Raw genomic sequence first — 15152 nt, 5'->3', positions numbered from 1 at the left:
CACTTAGAACTTTCATCAAATTTTACATCACGGGATATCACAACTTTTCCAGTTTCTGGAAGATAGATTTTATAGCCCTTTGTCTGTGAACTATAGCCAATAAAGATCCCCTTCACAGCCTTTTGCTCCAACTTGCTTCTTTTCTGATCTGGGACATGAACATAGCACAAAGACCCAAAAAGTTTCAGATGCTTGGCTGTAGGTTTCATTCCACACCATGCCTCAATAGGTGTCATATTTTTCACAGCTTTTGTAGACAACCTATTTTGCAAATAAACGGAAGTATAAACTGCTTCTGCCCAAAACGAATTTGGAAGTCCCTTCTCAGCTAGCATACATCTGGCCATCTCCATGACAAATCTATTTTTCCTTTCTGCCACTCCATTTTGTTGCGGAGTGTAGGGAATGGTAAGCTGCTGATGAACTCCATAATCCTCACAGAATTGATTGAAGTTGGTAGATGTATACTCCTTGCCATTATCCGATCTCAAGGTCTGAATTTTACATCCAGATTGTGCCTCTACCATATTCTTGAATTTTTTGAACACATTGAACACATCTGACTTGTTTCTCATGAAGTACACCCAACACATTCTTGTAAAGTCATCAATGAATAGCACAAAATACAAATTATGACTCAAGGATGGAGTTTTCATGGGACCACAAATATCAGTATGCACAAGCTGCAATTTTCCAGATGCCCTCCATGCACCATCATTAGAAAATGACTCTCTATGCATTTTCCCCAAACTACAGCTCTCACATACTTCTCCAGATTCATGAATTTTAGGCAAATCTCTCACCATGCCATGAGAATGCACATATGACAAAGACTTGTAATTATAATGACCATATCTTCTATGCCACAAATCAGATTCATCCACATCAACTCTAGACATAGTTGCAAGTAAGCTATGCCATTGAATGCTAAAACTTCTATTATGTATAGTCAAACTAGCAATTTCAACATCATGAGGATCATAGATTTTGCATTTCATATCTCGAAAATGCACAGCATATTTCTTTTCAAGCATTTGACCCACACTTAGTAAATTTGAATCCAAGCCAGGCACTAAAAGTACTTCATCAATATATCTTATACCTTTCTTTGTTTGGATAGCAATGGTACCCTTACCTATGGCTGGTAGGACTCCTCCGCTTCCAATTTTCACCGTGGCCTTGATATTTGTGTCTAAATTGCGAAAAATCTGCTCCATATTGGTCATATGATTGGTGCAACCACTGTCTACAAACCATGTTTCCTTGCTACTCAATTCAGCTCTATGCACAGCTACAAACAAATGGTTTTCACCATTCCTTTCATGTGCAAATGCTGCTTGCTGATTTTGATTTCTTTGTTGATATTGTGGCTGATTTAGATTCTGCTTTTTGGCTCTACAAAACTTTTCAATATGGCCCACTTGCTTGCAAAATTTGCATTGCTTTGTCTTCCAACACTTCTTCTCAAGATGGTTGGTTTTTCCACAATGAATACAAGGAGAAAATGAGTCTCCTTTGCCTTTCTTCTTCCCTTCTTGGTGTTGTTTTCCTCCACCTTCACTTGAACTTTGCGGTTTAAACTTTGCCGCAAGAGCTCCTTCAATAGTTACCTCAGATCTTGACGTTAACCTTTGCTCATAGGCTAACAAAGTACCTGTAAGTTCAGTTAAAGAAAGACTTGACAAATCCTTTGTATGCTCTATAGCCGTGGTAACAGCATCAAACTTTTCGGGTAAGGTAATCAACATTTTTTGCACCACTCTTTTGTCTGGTACGTCCTCTCCATTCAATTTAAGCTGATTCACCACATTAGCCACTCTAGAAGAGTAGTCCTTTACGAATTCAGCATCTTTCATCCTTAGATTTTCAAACTCTCTGCTCAAAGTTTGCAATCTTACTGCTCTCACTTGCTCAGACCCTTTGTACTCTTCTTGTAATTTATCCCAAGTCTCTTTTGCTGTTGTAACAGCCACAATCTTTGGAAAAATTGTCTCAGTGACAGAAGAGTGTAAGAAGGTAAGAGCCTTCATATTTTTTATTCTACGATCCTTCTCTTGCCTCATTTGATTCACAGTAGGGTCTGCATCCAACTCCTGTGGAGTATAACCTTCTTCAACAATCTCCCATAGATCATGTGCCATCAAGAAAGCCCTCATTCTGACAGACCAATACTCATAGTTTTCGCCTCCAAACATCATGGGGATAGGCATTAAAGCTAGAGTAGAATTTGCCATTTTCCCTCTTTCTCACAGGCCTTTAAGATCAGGAGTGCTCTGATACCAAATATTTGTTCTGATTGTGATTTTAGTATGCAGCGGAAATAATGATAGATTCTATCAAGACCGGATCAGTTCAGTAATAAGAACAAAACAAAGTATATTTTGAGAGAAACCTTTTTTTTATATATGAATTATTTGATTTGAGTACATGACAAACCTATTTATAGGATAGCATAAGACTACTAAGAGTCACACAATTACGAAGAATAATAATGACTAATAATGATGGTGAATGCATCCATCTCTTCATCTTCCTCTCCAACACTATTCATCTTCCTCTCTGACACTCTTCATATTTCATCATGTGGAGAAAACTAAAAGTCTTCAATAATCAACAAATTGATTAAGAACTTCTGACAAAGCTAAAGGAGAATCTGGCTTTCTTAGCATACGATATAGTCCATCTTTCACCTCACCCATTCCAGTCGATCTCCAAGTCAAAAGGTCCTGAACATTACAATAGTCAAAAAAGAAAACAATGCAACAGTTTAGAGATTGAGCAAGGTTTTTTTTTTTGGCAGAAATTAAATTGAAAATAAAGTTAAGAATGCAAAGAACATTATGAAGGATGATAGATGCTGTGATTTTGATTGTTTCTACATGTGTGACAGGGATATTTTCTCTATGTGATAAAGCCACAAGGTAATGGACATTAGCTTGAATAGATGTAATAAATGAGGTAGAGTAGATCATGTGATTTGTTGCCCTGTATCAAGAATCCATGGAATATGAGAAACATTTGAATGCAGTTAGCCATGAAGATATACCAGACATTTTACGGGTGCTTTAATTAGATGAGAAAAGAGTAACAAGGGCTTGTACGTTGTTTGGTGAAGAGGTTAAAGGCTGAGAGTTTGATGTTGGTTTGAGGAGTGGCATTAGCTGAGAGTACTGCTCATTGCTTAAAGATACTTGGCCTTTGTCCTTCTCTACCTCCCGATTAGGAGTCATACTAGAAGAAACCATGTTGGCAGTAGATTTTCCCTTATTACTGAACTTGTGCCCTGGTGGAAATCCATGAAGTTTGAAGCATTTGTCTGCTGTATGTCCTGGCATTTGACAATAAAAGCAAACTAGTTTGTTTGGGTTTACTTTAAAATAATGTTCAAGAGAATGACTTGCAATTTTGCAATGGTGCAGTAATATCTGTCCCTTTTCTGTGGAAAGTTTTGGTTATCGTCCTCTCTGAAATTCCTTTTGTTCAAAAAAACCATAGAGTCAAAACTTATAGGACTTAGGTTAAATATTTCCTGGCTCTTCTCTTTTTGTTGGATTAAGGAATACACTTCATTCAAGCTAGTAAATGGTTTAATCAACAAAATCTGTGCCTTGATTTCCTTGTAGGACTCATTTAATCCCATCAAAAATTTCATAACCTAATCCCTTTGCTAGTTTTAAACCACAATCTTTAAGCCTCCACATATACAGTTGGGAATGCTCTCATAATTTAGCAATTCATTTAAAAGAATTTTGATTTTTGAAAAGTATTAGTCTTTGTCTCGTGCGATGTACGATTATTGTATTTACCATGTTATTATTAGTGTGGAATGTGTAGAATTTATATTACCCAAAAATTGTTAATACTGGGGCAACTCTTTACCCATGGGATAATAATAATCAAAGTGGATGATGTTGAAACTTGAAAGTCAGAACAATAATTTGATTTTAACACCAGCATCATTATGAATGTTCATGTTAATTTATAAATATTTTCACGGTACATCTATATGATAACATTATTCATCACGAACTTCCAAAGGTTTACCACCTTACCAATAGTATCAATGCTGTGGCATAATTTTCTACTCATCTTGAATGAAATGTGCAATAAAATTCTTTGACGAAAACTATTTGGAGAAGTTTATTCATGGTAATACAAGGATAATCATAGGTTTTTCCCTGTTGCGCGTGGTTTGGATCATTAATTCTTTGCCCCTATTGTGCATGGTTTGGATCTTTAATTTTTATTCTTAAAGTTTCATATGATCTTAAATGAATTTGAGGAAATTGTGAAACCCAACATCACTCGTTTTTACAAGCACTTCTAAGCTATTGGATAGTGACGTAAAAAAAGGTCGGACATGGTAATTTAAAGCTACTAATAATTTTTTATTTTTTTAAATGTCAATACGAGAGAAAGACCCCATCAAATCAAATTTCAAAATATTCAATGAATGTTATTTTGGCTAAGATTGGAAATTAACACTTGAAATTGAAAAAAAAAATTGCGTTTTACCTAGCTTTTGAGAGTTGTAATCTATGTGCTATTTGATTATAATCTATGTCATGTTATATTCGTAAGATAGAAATTACAATATATGTTATTTGAATATTTTGGCATGGGCCGTATGACTATGAATCATTTGAGATATCTACTAACTTTGAGTAGTTTTTTTGGTATTTTACATTATATTATACGATATTTGATTTGATTTTATATAATTATTTGTTAAAATTAGTGGCGAAGAGAGATGAAGACCGATGGGTCAATGAAGAATTTGATATATTCATATTTGTAAAAGAAACTCCTTGCATGGTCATTTCCACTGCAGTATTTCTCTATTTTCACACACTACTTCACTTCATCCAATCTAACTAATAAATAAAAGAAATTAAATGATTTAACAAATTAAACAACAAAAAAATTACATGCAAAAATAAAAAGAAACAAAAAAAAAGTTATTATACACTTTTTAAATTAAGTTGAAATAATTAAAAGTAAAAACAAATATTATTTAACTAAAATTGTAAAATAAAAAGAATTAGAAAAATTTTAAATAAAAAAAAGTATTTATAATATGAAGAAAAAAGAAATTTATAAAAAAATTAAATATATAAATAATAAAAATAAAATAATTAAAGTTATAAAAATTAAATAAAAAATATATAAATATTGTTTAGTTAAAATTTTAAAAATTAAGTTTTATTATAAAATCAAAAAAAATTAAAAATATTTTTTTAATTCAAAAAAACTATTTACCAAAAAACAAATTGAAAAAAAAAAATTGGGATGTCCATCCAACTATGTGTGGAGGTAGACATATTATGGATGGAGAGAAATCTCTCCATAAATGGAGGAATTTCTTTACATGCACGAAGGGGTTCCTCTCCATATATGGAGGGAATTTTTATTTCCCTTTTTTTTTTCCCTTTTATTCTTTTCATTTTGTTTACATTATAAACATTTTTTTTTCAACTTAATTTTTTTTAATTCCTTTCTCCATGATAAAACTTAAATTTCAAATTTTAACAAAATAATTTTTATATATTCTTTATTTAATTTTAGTAACTTTCTTTTATTTTGTTTTTATTATAATTTTTTAATTTTTTTAAATTTCTATTTTCTTCATATTATAAATAAATTTTTTTGATTTAAAATTCTTTTTAATTCCTTTCATTTCATGATAAAACGTAATTTTTTTTAATTTTCATTAAATAATATTTATTATTAATTTTAATTATTTCAATTTAACTTAAAAAGCTTATAATAACTTTTTTTATTTCTTTTTATTTTTGCTTGTAATTTTTTTTCTATTTTTGTTTGTAATTCTTTTTTTGTTCTCTAATTTCATAAGTCATTTAGTTTATAACTATCATGTTACATCAACACAAATAAAAAAAATTAAATGATTTACAAATTAAGGAAAAAAATTTGCAGGCGAAAAAAAACAAGGTATTGTAAAGTTTTCTAATTAAATTGAAATAATTAAAATTAAAAATAAATATCAATTATTAAAAATTAAAAAATGACGTTTTATCATAAAACAAAATGAATTAAAAAGAATTTTAAATTGAAAAAAAAATTATAATATGAAGAAAAAAAGAAATTTTAAAATAATTTTCAAAAAAATATAATAAAAACAAAATAAAAGAAAGTTACGAAAATTAAATAAAGAAAATATAAATATTATTTATAAAGAAAATAAGTTTTATCATGACAAGAAAGGAATTTTAAATTGAAAAAAAAAAATTATTTATAATGTCAAGAATTTGGCTGATAAGAGATTGACATCAATAATTAAAAAGTATTTCTATAAAGGAAAAAAAATTAGGAAAGTTGCAATAAAATATTTGTATAAAATGGAGTAAATGAGTCGGTTTCTACATTTAAGTGATTAACTAAAGAGGTCATGGTAAGAATTTTATAATCATATATGAAATTCAGCGAAATACATACAAAAATAAACGTAGGAGTTTTGCCCCCTCGTTATTTGTCTTTTTTGAATCTCAACCTTATAAAAAAGAAAAGCCATAAAACCTTGCAAAAATAAGAAAATTCCTTGAAAAGATTCTCTAATCGAAGAACACATGAAAAGTACAATCCATCTAAATGCCAAGTTGACAATCCACAACGTATCAAAACTGTAAAATTCTCCATCGATTGTAGAATTTCAAAAATATCTATTGAATTGAAAATCCAACCAAACAATGTTGGTGTTTAGGCTTACAGGGCCAAAAATAAAACCAATAAAACCAGAAAAATAAAAACAATGCATGGGTGCTGTTTTTTGTTAATATAATTAATCAGAAATTCAATGTTGCATGGGTACTGTCTTTTGATAATTGATCCTTGTGATGTTAAATTTAATGGTTCACGTGTGCACTCCATGCACTTTGTTCAAATTTTTTTTTCTTTTTTCTTTTTTATCTTTTCTTTAAGCTAATAACTGCTCCAATTTTTCGATTTTTAGAGAAATTCTAAGGTTGTTCGTTTTTTACAGCCAAATTTATTGGAAACATGCCAATGAACAAAAATCAGTAGCAAAATGATAATACAAGAAAAAAACATACATATTGAAAAAAATTAATTCTCAGGCTCTCAATTATAACACAATCTGCTCTTCCATTATTATTTGGAAATGAGAATCTTGTTGGATCTTGTAAATTCTAGATGGTTATCATGCTTTTAACTATCAGTTAATTTTGTATCGATTAATTCTCTTTGGTTGCGTCAATTCTTATCAAGAAATTTAAGAATTGAAAAATGTAATTTATATTCGAATGTTGTTTAGACTTTTCTTCACGGATTTTTGATAGGAAGTACACAGAGAGAAGAGAAGAAGAAATAAGGCATGATTTTCGCATTTAAAAAATGCTACAATGAGACAAAATGGAATAAAATACTGTCGATTTAAAAGAATTAAAAGGAATTTTAAATCGAAAAAAATTTATAATATGAAGAATAAAGAAATTTAAAACAATTTAAAAAAATACAATAAAAACAAAATAAAAGAAAGTTATAAAAATCAAATAAAGAATATATAAATATTATTTTTTTAAAATTGAAAAATTAAGTTTTATTTGGAAGAGAAAAGAATTAAAAAGAAATTTAAATTGATAAAAAAAACAATTTTCTATAAAGTCTAAAAAAAAAAATGGAAACAAATTTTTGTCTCCATGCATGAAGATAAATGTCTCCGTGCATGGAGACTGCCTCCGTGCACGCAGAAACTTAATTTATTTATTTATTTGTATATTTGCATTATTTAGTTTACATTATATATAATTTTTTTAATTTAAAATTCTTTTTAATTGATTTTCCTTCAATTTTTAACTTACAAGTAACTTTTTCGTTAAAACTGAAAAATTAAGTTTTATTTGGAAAAGAAAAGAATTAAAAAGAAATTTAAATTGATAAAAAAATAATTATTTATAAAGTTATAAAAAAAAAAACATACACGGAGACTACGAGCCTCCGTGCACGGAGAGTTAGAGAGAGATTTTTCTTAAGCTAATATATTTTTACATATAATAACTAACTACAATGATATTTTTTTTTTATTACACTTAAAAAACTTAAAGCTAATTTTTTTACATATAACTAACTCTTTATATTTTAGAAATATACTGAGCTAATATTTTTTTATTGAGTACGGAGTGAAGAGATGAGATTTGGTGGGAAGTATGAAAAGTTGCGTGTTACAATAAATTTGGAGGTACACTGTATAATAAAATATATACTAAGACAAACGACGTCGTTTTTGCTCCTTCACTTGAAAAAAAATAAAAATAAAAATACTACAGTGAGATAAAATGGATTAAAACACTATTTACTTCAACAGCGTCTTCACATTCCCTTTTTTATATTTCCTCTTTTTATATAGTAGGGATAAAATTGAAAAATTAAATTTTATTGTGAAGAGAAAAGAATTAAAAAGAAATTTAAATAAAAAAAGTTTATAATGTATTAAAAAATTATATATATATATATATATATATATATATATATATATTTGTCTCCTTGCACACTCTTTGCACGGAGGTGCACGGAGAGTGTAATTTTTTTTTTTTCCTTTTTCTCTACATTATAAATATTCTTTTTTTTTTTTCAATCTTTTCAATTCTTTTCTCTTCAATTTTTGTGCTTACAAGTAAAATTTTACATTATAGAAATATTTTATGTCTTATTAATAGTATCTTCAATTTTTAATAATTTCAAACGATATTTAATTTAAAAAATTAAATATATCTAAATATTACTTTAAATTTTAAGTTAATGGTGGAAGGTATGAAAAGTTGCGTATTACAGTAAATCGAGATTGCTTTTTTTCTACTGTATATATATATATATATATCAAACAAAAACAAACGACGTCGTTTTTGCTTACCCACTTAAAAAAAAATGCTACAGTGAGACAAAATAGATTAAAACACTATTCACTTCAACAGTGTCTCCACATTCTCCTTTTTATATAGTATGAAAAGTAAATAGTTACAGAGTCTTGGTTTTGCATCAAGATTGTGAAGTCCTTTACTTCAAAAATGCGTAGAACATTTTGTTGGGAGAAACGTTGCTCAAAATCAAGCTAGAGGAGATAGGCTATCTCAGCATAAATAATGCTGCTATTGATATTTATTGTCACAACATTTTGCATCTATGTTATAAAAAATGTCATTACATCTTAGCCAATGCTCCATTAATGGAACAAGCCCAGGAATAGTAGTGCTATCATTCCGATCCTTTGGCTCATAGAGGGTTCCATTTATGAATCCAAGCTTTTTTTTTTTTTTTTTTATCCTTAATGCTCTTCTCATTGAACGAGCCTGAGATTAGTAGTTGCTAGAATCCAAAAGGTGAGTAACCAGCACTTCCATCATTGTTGACAATATGTTAAGTACTGCTAGGATGAGTTGGATCATGAGAAAGAACTCCGTCATTGTTTCCACCAACCTACTTTTGATTTTGATTGTGATTTGGATTTGTATCTCTTGAATTGGATTCTTCTGTTTTAAGATGCAGGATTGACATGCTAGAAACATTCTGCACCTAGCTCTAATACCATATCAGTTTTTGAAGAGTGAAGTTCTAATACAGATGATTGACAAAATGGAATAGTTTCATTTATTTAATCTTATCTCGTAATGTACAATTGAGAGAAAGAATCCAAGTTATATAATAACCAAATTCTAACTATTTCCTTCTAGACTATTATTCTGTTGTTACCTTATCATTGATCCACCTGGCCTAATTCCTCCTGATTATGCCAGTGCTTAGTGATGGCAGTGAGATGGGACGGGTTTGGGTCGAGGACCCAAACCTCACCTGCCCAACCTTACATGGGGCGGGGCGCAGTGGTGGCGGCGGCTTGCCCCCATTTGTTGCCCCTTTTTATTATTTTATATATTTCTTCTCTTCACGACGCAGACTCGAGGAGAGAATTTTTGCCATCACTAGTGGTCTAGTTAAGTGATATCTTCAAGTTTCAACAATCCTAACTTCTTGTATTTTATTTTATTTTGTCCCAAAAATTATTAGAATCAATCTAGAATTAAAGAAAGTCTTCAGTGTGTTTATAAAACTATTTAAACCTTTTTATTTCTCTTAACAAGATCAATATCATCATTCTTGAGAATCCTAGTCTCTTGCTTTAGAATGGGCACTTGAGCCACAACTCCACCTAAATTTCTCCAATTTAGTCATGATTGGTGGAAACTTGTTTTTCAATGAAAAATATTTTCTATCATGTTCTTTAAATAAAACAATTTTGCATGTAGACCCATAAATTTTTGAATTTATTATTATTATTTTTTTGTATTTTCTAATGTTTATATCAATTTTGCATGTAGACCCATACATTTTTAAATTTATTATTATTATTATTATTATTATTATTATTATTATTATTTCAATGTTGAAAAAAGTGAAATGATTGATGGTTTATATTTATGTCTTTTGTTTGAATTTGCACACACACAGGCTATTTGAGCTTGCTTTTTTTTTTTTTAACACAAAATGTAATTTAATAAAGAACGTGTGGTTAAAAAAAATTTAATTTATTTGTGATATTATTTTATTGAACAATATACAATTAAAAATAAAAGAGAGAAAAATATATTTTAAAAATAATGAGAACGAGCATAATTTAAATAATAATTTCTAAATATTTTAATATATCTTTCGTACAAATAATTGACATCCAAATTTCTGAAAAACATAGATAACTATGAGACATGAGGTACTACAATTCTATCCAAAAGAACATCCACAAAATGCAAGTGCACACCATCTTTGTAGATAACTACGATGGGACATGTAGATTCCAATTTCATTAATTTTCTTTTTGTAATAGTACCAAATATTTATACCATTTGTTTCTCATTTTTCTAATTTTTTTTATTTTTATTTTTATTATTATTATTTTTTATCAAATCCACGTTCATGAGTTCTAGTTTTTGTCCTTTTTCTGTCTGTACACCTATAATATACGAATACAAACCAAATTAATATCATATTAAACCAGAGTTAGATGATACATGTTGTGCATTAATGTAAGTGCACATGGTTATATAGGGTGTCGAGTGCGACACTAGTTGTCTTTATTTCTAGTTAATTAAACAACTTAGTTCTATTCAATTAATCTCGACTTTTAAAATTTTGTAAAACGGAAATATTCTTTTTAATTATTAAATTTTAATTATGATTGATTTGAAAATTGAATCATAAAACCGAATTATTTAGGATACTCATGTTCGATGGATAGAGATATATCATTATAAAGTTGCCGATGAAAATACTTAGATTCAAAATTTAGACTTTTTAAGTATACTTATTCGAAAATCAAAGTTGTAATCAATTTTCCATGAACTAATATAATCATATAAGTAATTTTTATTTTTTTTAAAACAATCATACTGATAATTTTTTTTTTCAATGTTGTTATACAAAATTATTCCTTTTTAATACATTAATTGCCTGATTAAGTTGTGAATATTGAATCACAAGAACAAATTTAAAATAGCCAATTTTATGTATGAAGTAGCTAATGAAATTACTTATGTTTTAATTATTAGACTTTGAACTAATACTCATACATTACCGAATTTTTATACAGACAAAATCCATTATGTGATTGCCTGAACTTGGACTATTCTTTCCAGGAAGTACCCACTTAACGTACGGTCATGATCCAATTGTCGGCGGCCAGTTGGGGCCACCTCTCAGATATTTATTTAATTAAATTACATATATAACTTTTATTTTTAAGAGTTAAAACAACTGTACCTGGTTATATCTAAATAGAATAATACTAGGGTGCATGTGATTGAGTTTGGCAGGCTCCACTGTATTTTGATGATTAAGAAAGGGGACCGGCCTTGAGAGTTTAATATATCTGCACTGCTGGACATGTCTGAGGGCATCTCTGTCAAAAACCTATATTCACATGGGCTAAGGCACTGGAATTTGTTTGGCAAGCCAAACTGCTCTTTAATTTCTGTGTGAAAGGGATTATTCTTGAATTCTTCTTCAGCTGTATAAAGGGAATTTAAGGTGGAAGGTTTTAGTACTTGTTGAAGTTTGAGTTGCTTCCAGAAAGAGAGCTCTTTACTTTACCTTGTTTGAAGGAAAGAAACACAGTAAAAATCAGTGATCTATACATGAGTTCATGTGATTTACTTTTAAGGTAAGTAGATTCATTCATTCCTGCAACCCATTTTGTCTATAAAGTTTTCTTCTTCTTCTTCTTTTTTTTTTTGCTTTTCTTTTTGTTGGTGTGCGTGTGCGTGTGGGTGGGTGCGGTGGAGAGGTTGCTCATTCACAGGATTATCGAGATCAGGGCGATTGTAAAAAAAATTAACTTGTGCATGATTTTAGAAAATACACTTCTTTCTTATAAACCTAGGTATAGTTCTTGAACTATGAGATTTGAGAACACAGGTTTCTGTGTTTTCTAATCAGAAAAATTTGGTTATTCAAAAGATCAGATTGCCAGAAAATTATGCAGTTTATAATTGATCTTTTCCCAGTATTTATTGTCCATTGAAAGTTAGTTTTCTGGTACTATTATTATTATGTCCGAGAAATAATGATACTGGAATCATCAGATATATACTTAAACCGTGCATTGTCCTGATTTCATTTATGTACATTAAAATTTGTCTTTTTTCTGCGTCTACAGATAGAGGAAACTAGAAAGAAAATATATTCCAAAATTCATCCATATACAGCTCGGTTGAAGCATGAGATCCTTGAAGAAGGCAGTGTTCATATGATTATTGGCCTTCTTTACCAGCCAAAACTGGTGCATAAGTTTCAATGGAGAAGTTTCTGAATCCATATGACAAGGAATACATGAAGATGGCCATGTTAAAGCATGAGGAAACATTTAGGGAGCAGGTATATTGATTTTTCTTCAACTTTTCACGGAAATTGTTGAAGAACTAACCTCTAGTAAACACTAGTAAACTCATCTTCCTATGCTCGAAACCCCATTTTTATTTTTATTTTTATTTTTTATACAGGTTTGCGAACTCCATCGTCTGTATCATATGCAGAAGATACTAATGAAGGATATAGCGAAAAACAGGCAAAATATTCACGATTTTGCGTCTACTTCCAAGCAAATGAATGATCACGCTGATGTACACAAGAATGCACGGCAATGTATTGACTTGGAAAGGCCTGCTGAAAAGTTCGAAGAACAAAATGAGAGTGAACTTGAGCTGACTTTGGGCCCGACAAGCTATTACCGGAAGAGGAAAGATGCTGAAACTCCATTAGCATCAGATTCGGGGCGATGCTTTTCTTCTTCTTCAACTGGTTCCAACCATATAAAGTTTACAATAAAAGAAGAATTATTAAATCCTAGTTTCCTTTGTAGAAGGAAAAATAGTTCTGAAGTTGAAGAGAAATTGAGACAAGATATATTAAATTCTCCCCCTTGGCATATGCAGGCCTTAAGCCTGAATATGACTTGAAAAATGGCAAATAATTCATCCAGAGTCAGTATGATAATTTTTATAGACTGATTCTGTGAATTCTAAGTGTTCGGATTTTATTTTTCAATTTATTTCTTGTTTTTACTATAATGGATTTCCAGCTCGATTCTAAAAGCACAAAACACTTGAGAAATGAATAATTTACAGTCTCTTCTCGACAAAACTGGAGGAAGAAGTTTCACATAGGGACTGCAAAATTTTTGTACCATGCTTTATTCCATCAATTTTTCTTGATCATCAAGGTTATACTATGGAGAATTTCAGATGTTCAGATTAGTTTCATATACAAGCTTGTCTGTACATTAATTTGCTAAAATATCTATTTGAATCTCCAGAGTCTTAACATGGTCCCACGTGACGCACTAGAGGTGTGTCAATATCAATTCTATCTATGTACTTATGCTTGATTAGATTAAACATAAGCATTATATTGGCATAAGAAACAAGCAGAAATAGACATTTTACTTAACATGACAGCATCCATGAATAGAGTTGAAGCCAGCTTCTCCTCACTACTTTTCCAGGATTTGGTTACTTCCATTGAAATGACAATTTAGAGCTCTTGTTTTTCTCCTCAGTCTGTAATACGACACAAGAACAATATTAAATTAAAAAATTTAAAATTTTACCAATTATATAATCATACATTAAAATTTTGTATATGTATGTATGATGAAAATCGCCCATACCCCACCACCAGTTGAAAAACTTGTACCTTGGCAAAGAAAAACCCCATCGCCAAAAGGGATGCCAATTCTTTATTATTGAGGATAGGTGCAGACTCTATTAGAGTTTTTAAAGCCATTTTAATAGTCTCGCCTTCATTATAATAATAACATAAGCACAGATTTCTGATTATTTGTTTAAAAATATGGAAGGAATCTGATCTAGATAAACTCGATTAATAATTATTTATATACATAGGATGAGTGAATGGATGCTTCCTATTCTTTGTTTATGATGTAGATTTTAGACCTACCACATGGAAATTATTCCCATTAAACTAAACAATGTCTTGAAATGTTTTGATGTGTCTGCCACCAAATGAACATTAGATTCCAATATCCAATAATTAAAATAAATTTGAATTGAATGAACCCTGTCCAAGAAATCATCTGAGCTCTGAATTTAAAAGGCTTTTTCATTTTTATTTATTTATTTTTTTTGATAAAGAATCCATTTGATTGTATGCTTCAGATATTGACATGAAACCATATTGCTAGACTGTCCCTCACGTAGATTCTCCTAGCCTTTCTTAGTGCTTCACTTTAAAATCCTTAAATATTCGATGAATCATAAAAGGAGCGACCAAAACTCATTTTCAATTTCCAATATGTGATCTTTTGCTTGAAGTAGCTATTAGAAATTGTTATATCGATTCAAATTACACGTACCACAGCCCATGTAGAGAAAGGTTTGAGACAACTTTTACATATATACTCACGTGGCATTCCACTTGGCTGCCAACTAGGCAAAGAGGTCATGTCTACGTTTGTCACATTGCTCCGATAGTTCAACAATTCAATACTGCGAACTCCCCCATCCACATCTACTTCAGCTTTTTAAACATCGGAATTCTACTCACTTTAGTATTCTCACCTCCTTGAAAAGTTCGACAAAAATCAAAATCCAACACCTCATAAGAATAGTTTTGGG

At 30.0% G+C, this 15152-nt stretch overlaps 1 protein-coding gene across 1 annotated transcript; it reads left to right on the top strand.

Moving 5' to 3' along the window:
• Positions 1-11820: 11820 nt before the first annotated feature.
• On the top strand, positions 11821-13677 carry LOC111390208. The gene is made up of 3 exons (XM_023015214.1): positions 11821-12181; positions 12677-12894; positions 13020-13677. Exons 2-3 carry the CDS (start codon positions 12814-12816, stop codon positions 13473-13475), a joined length of 537 nt encoding a protein of 178 aa, XP_022870982.1. The 5' UTR covers positions 11821-12181; positions 12677-12813; the 3' UTR covers positions 13476-13677.
• Positions 13678-15152: the final 1475 nt, after the last annotated feature.

The sequence above is a fragment of the Olea europaea genome, unplaced genomic scaffold (genome assembly GCF_002742605.1).
Source record: "Olea europaea var. sylvestris unplaced genomic scaffold, O_europaea_v1 scaffold661, whole genome shotgun sequence".
In the NCBI taxonomy this organism is placed as follows: domain Eukaryota; kingdom Viridiplantae; phylum Streptophyta; class Magnoliopsida; order Lamiales; family Oleaceae; genus Olea; species Olea europaea.
This window is presented reverse-complemented; position numbering and strand designations above follow the sequence as displayed.

What these genes read in the sequence shown, in the direction of transcription:
- LOC111390208 (XM_023015214.1), top strand. Translation starts at nt 12,814, where the DNA reads ATGGAGAAGTTTCTGAATCCATATGACAAGGAATACATGAAGATGGCC. An exon ending in AGGAAACATTTAGGGAGCAG is followed by an intron (nt 12,895 to 13,019) that starts GTATATTGATTT and finishes TTTTTTATACAG; the next exon opens with GTTTGCGAACTCCATCGTCT.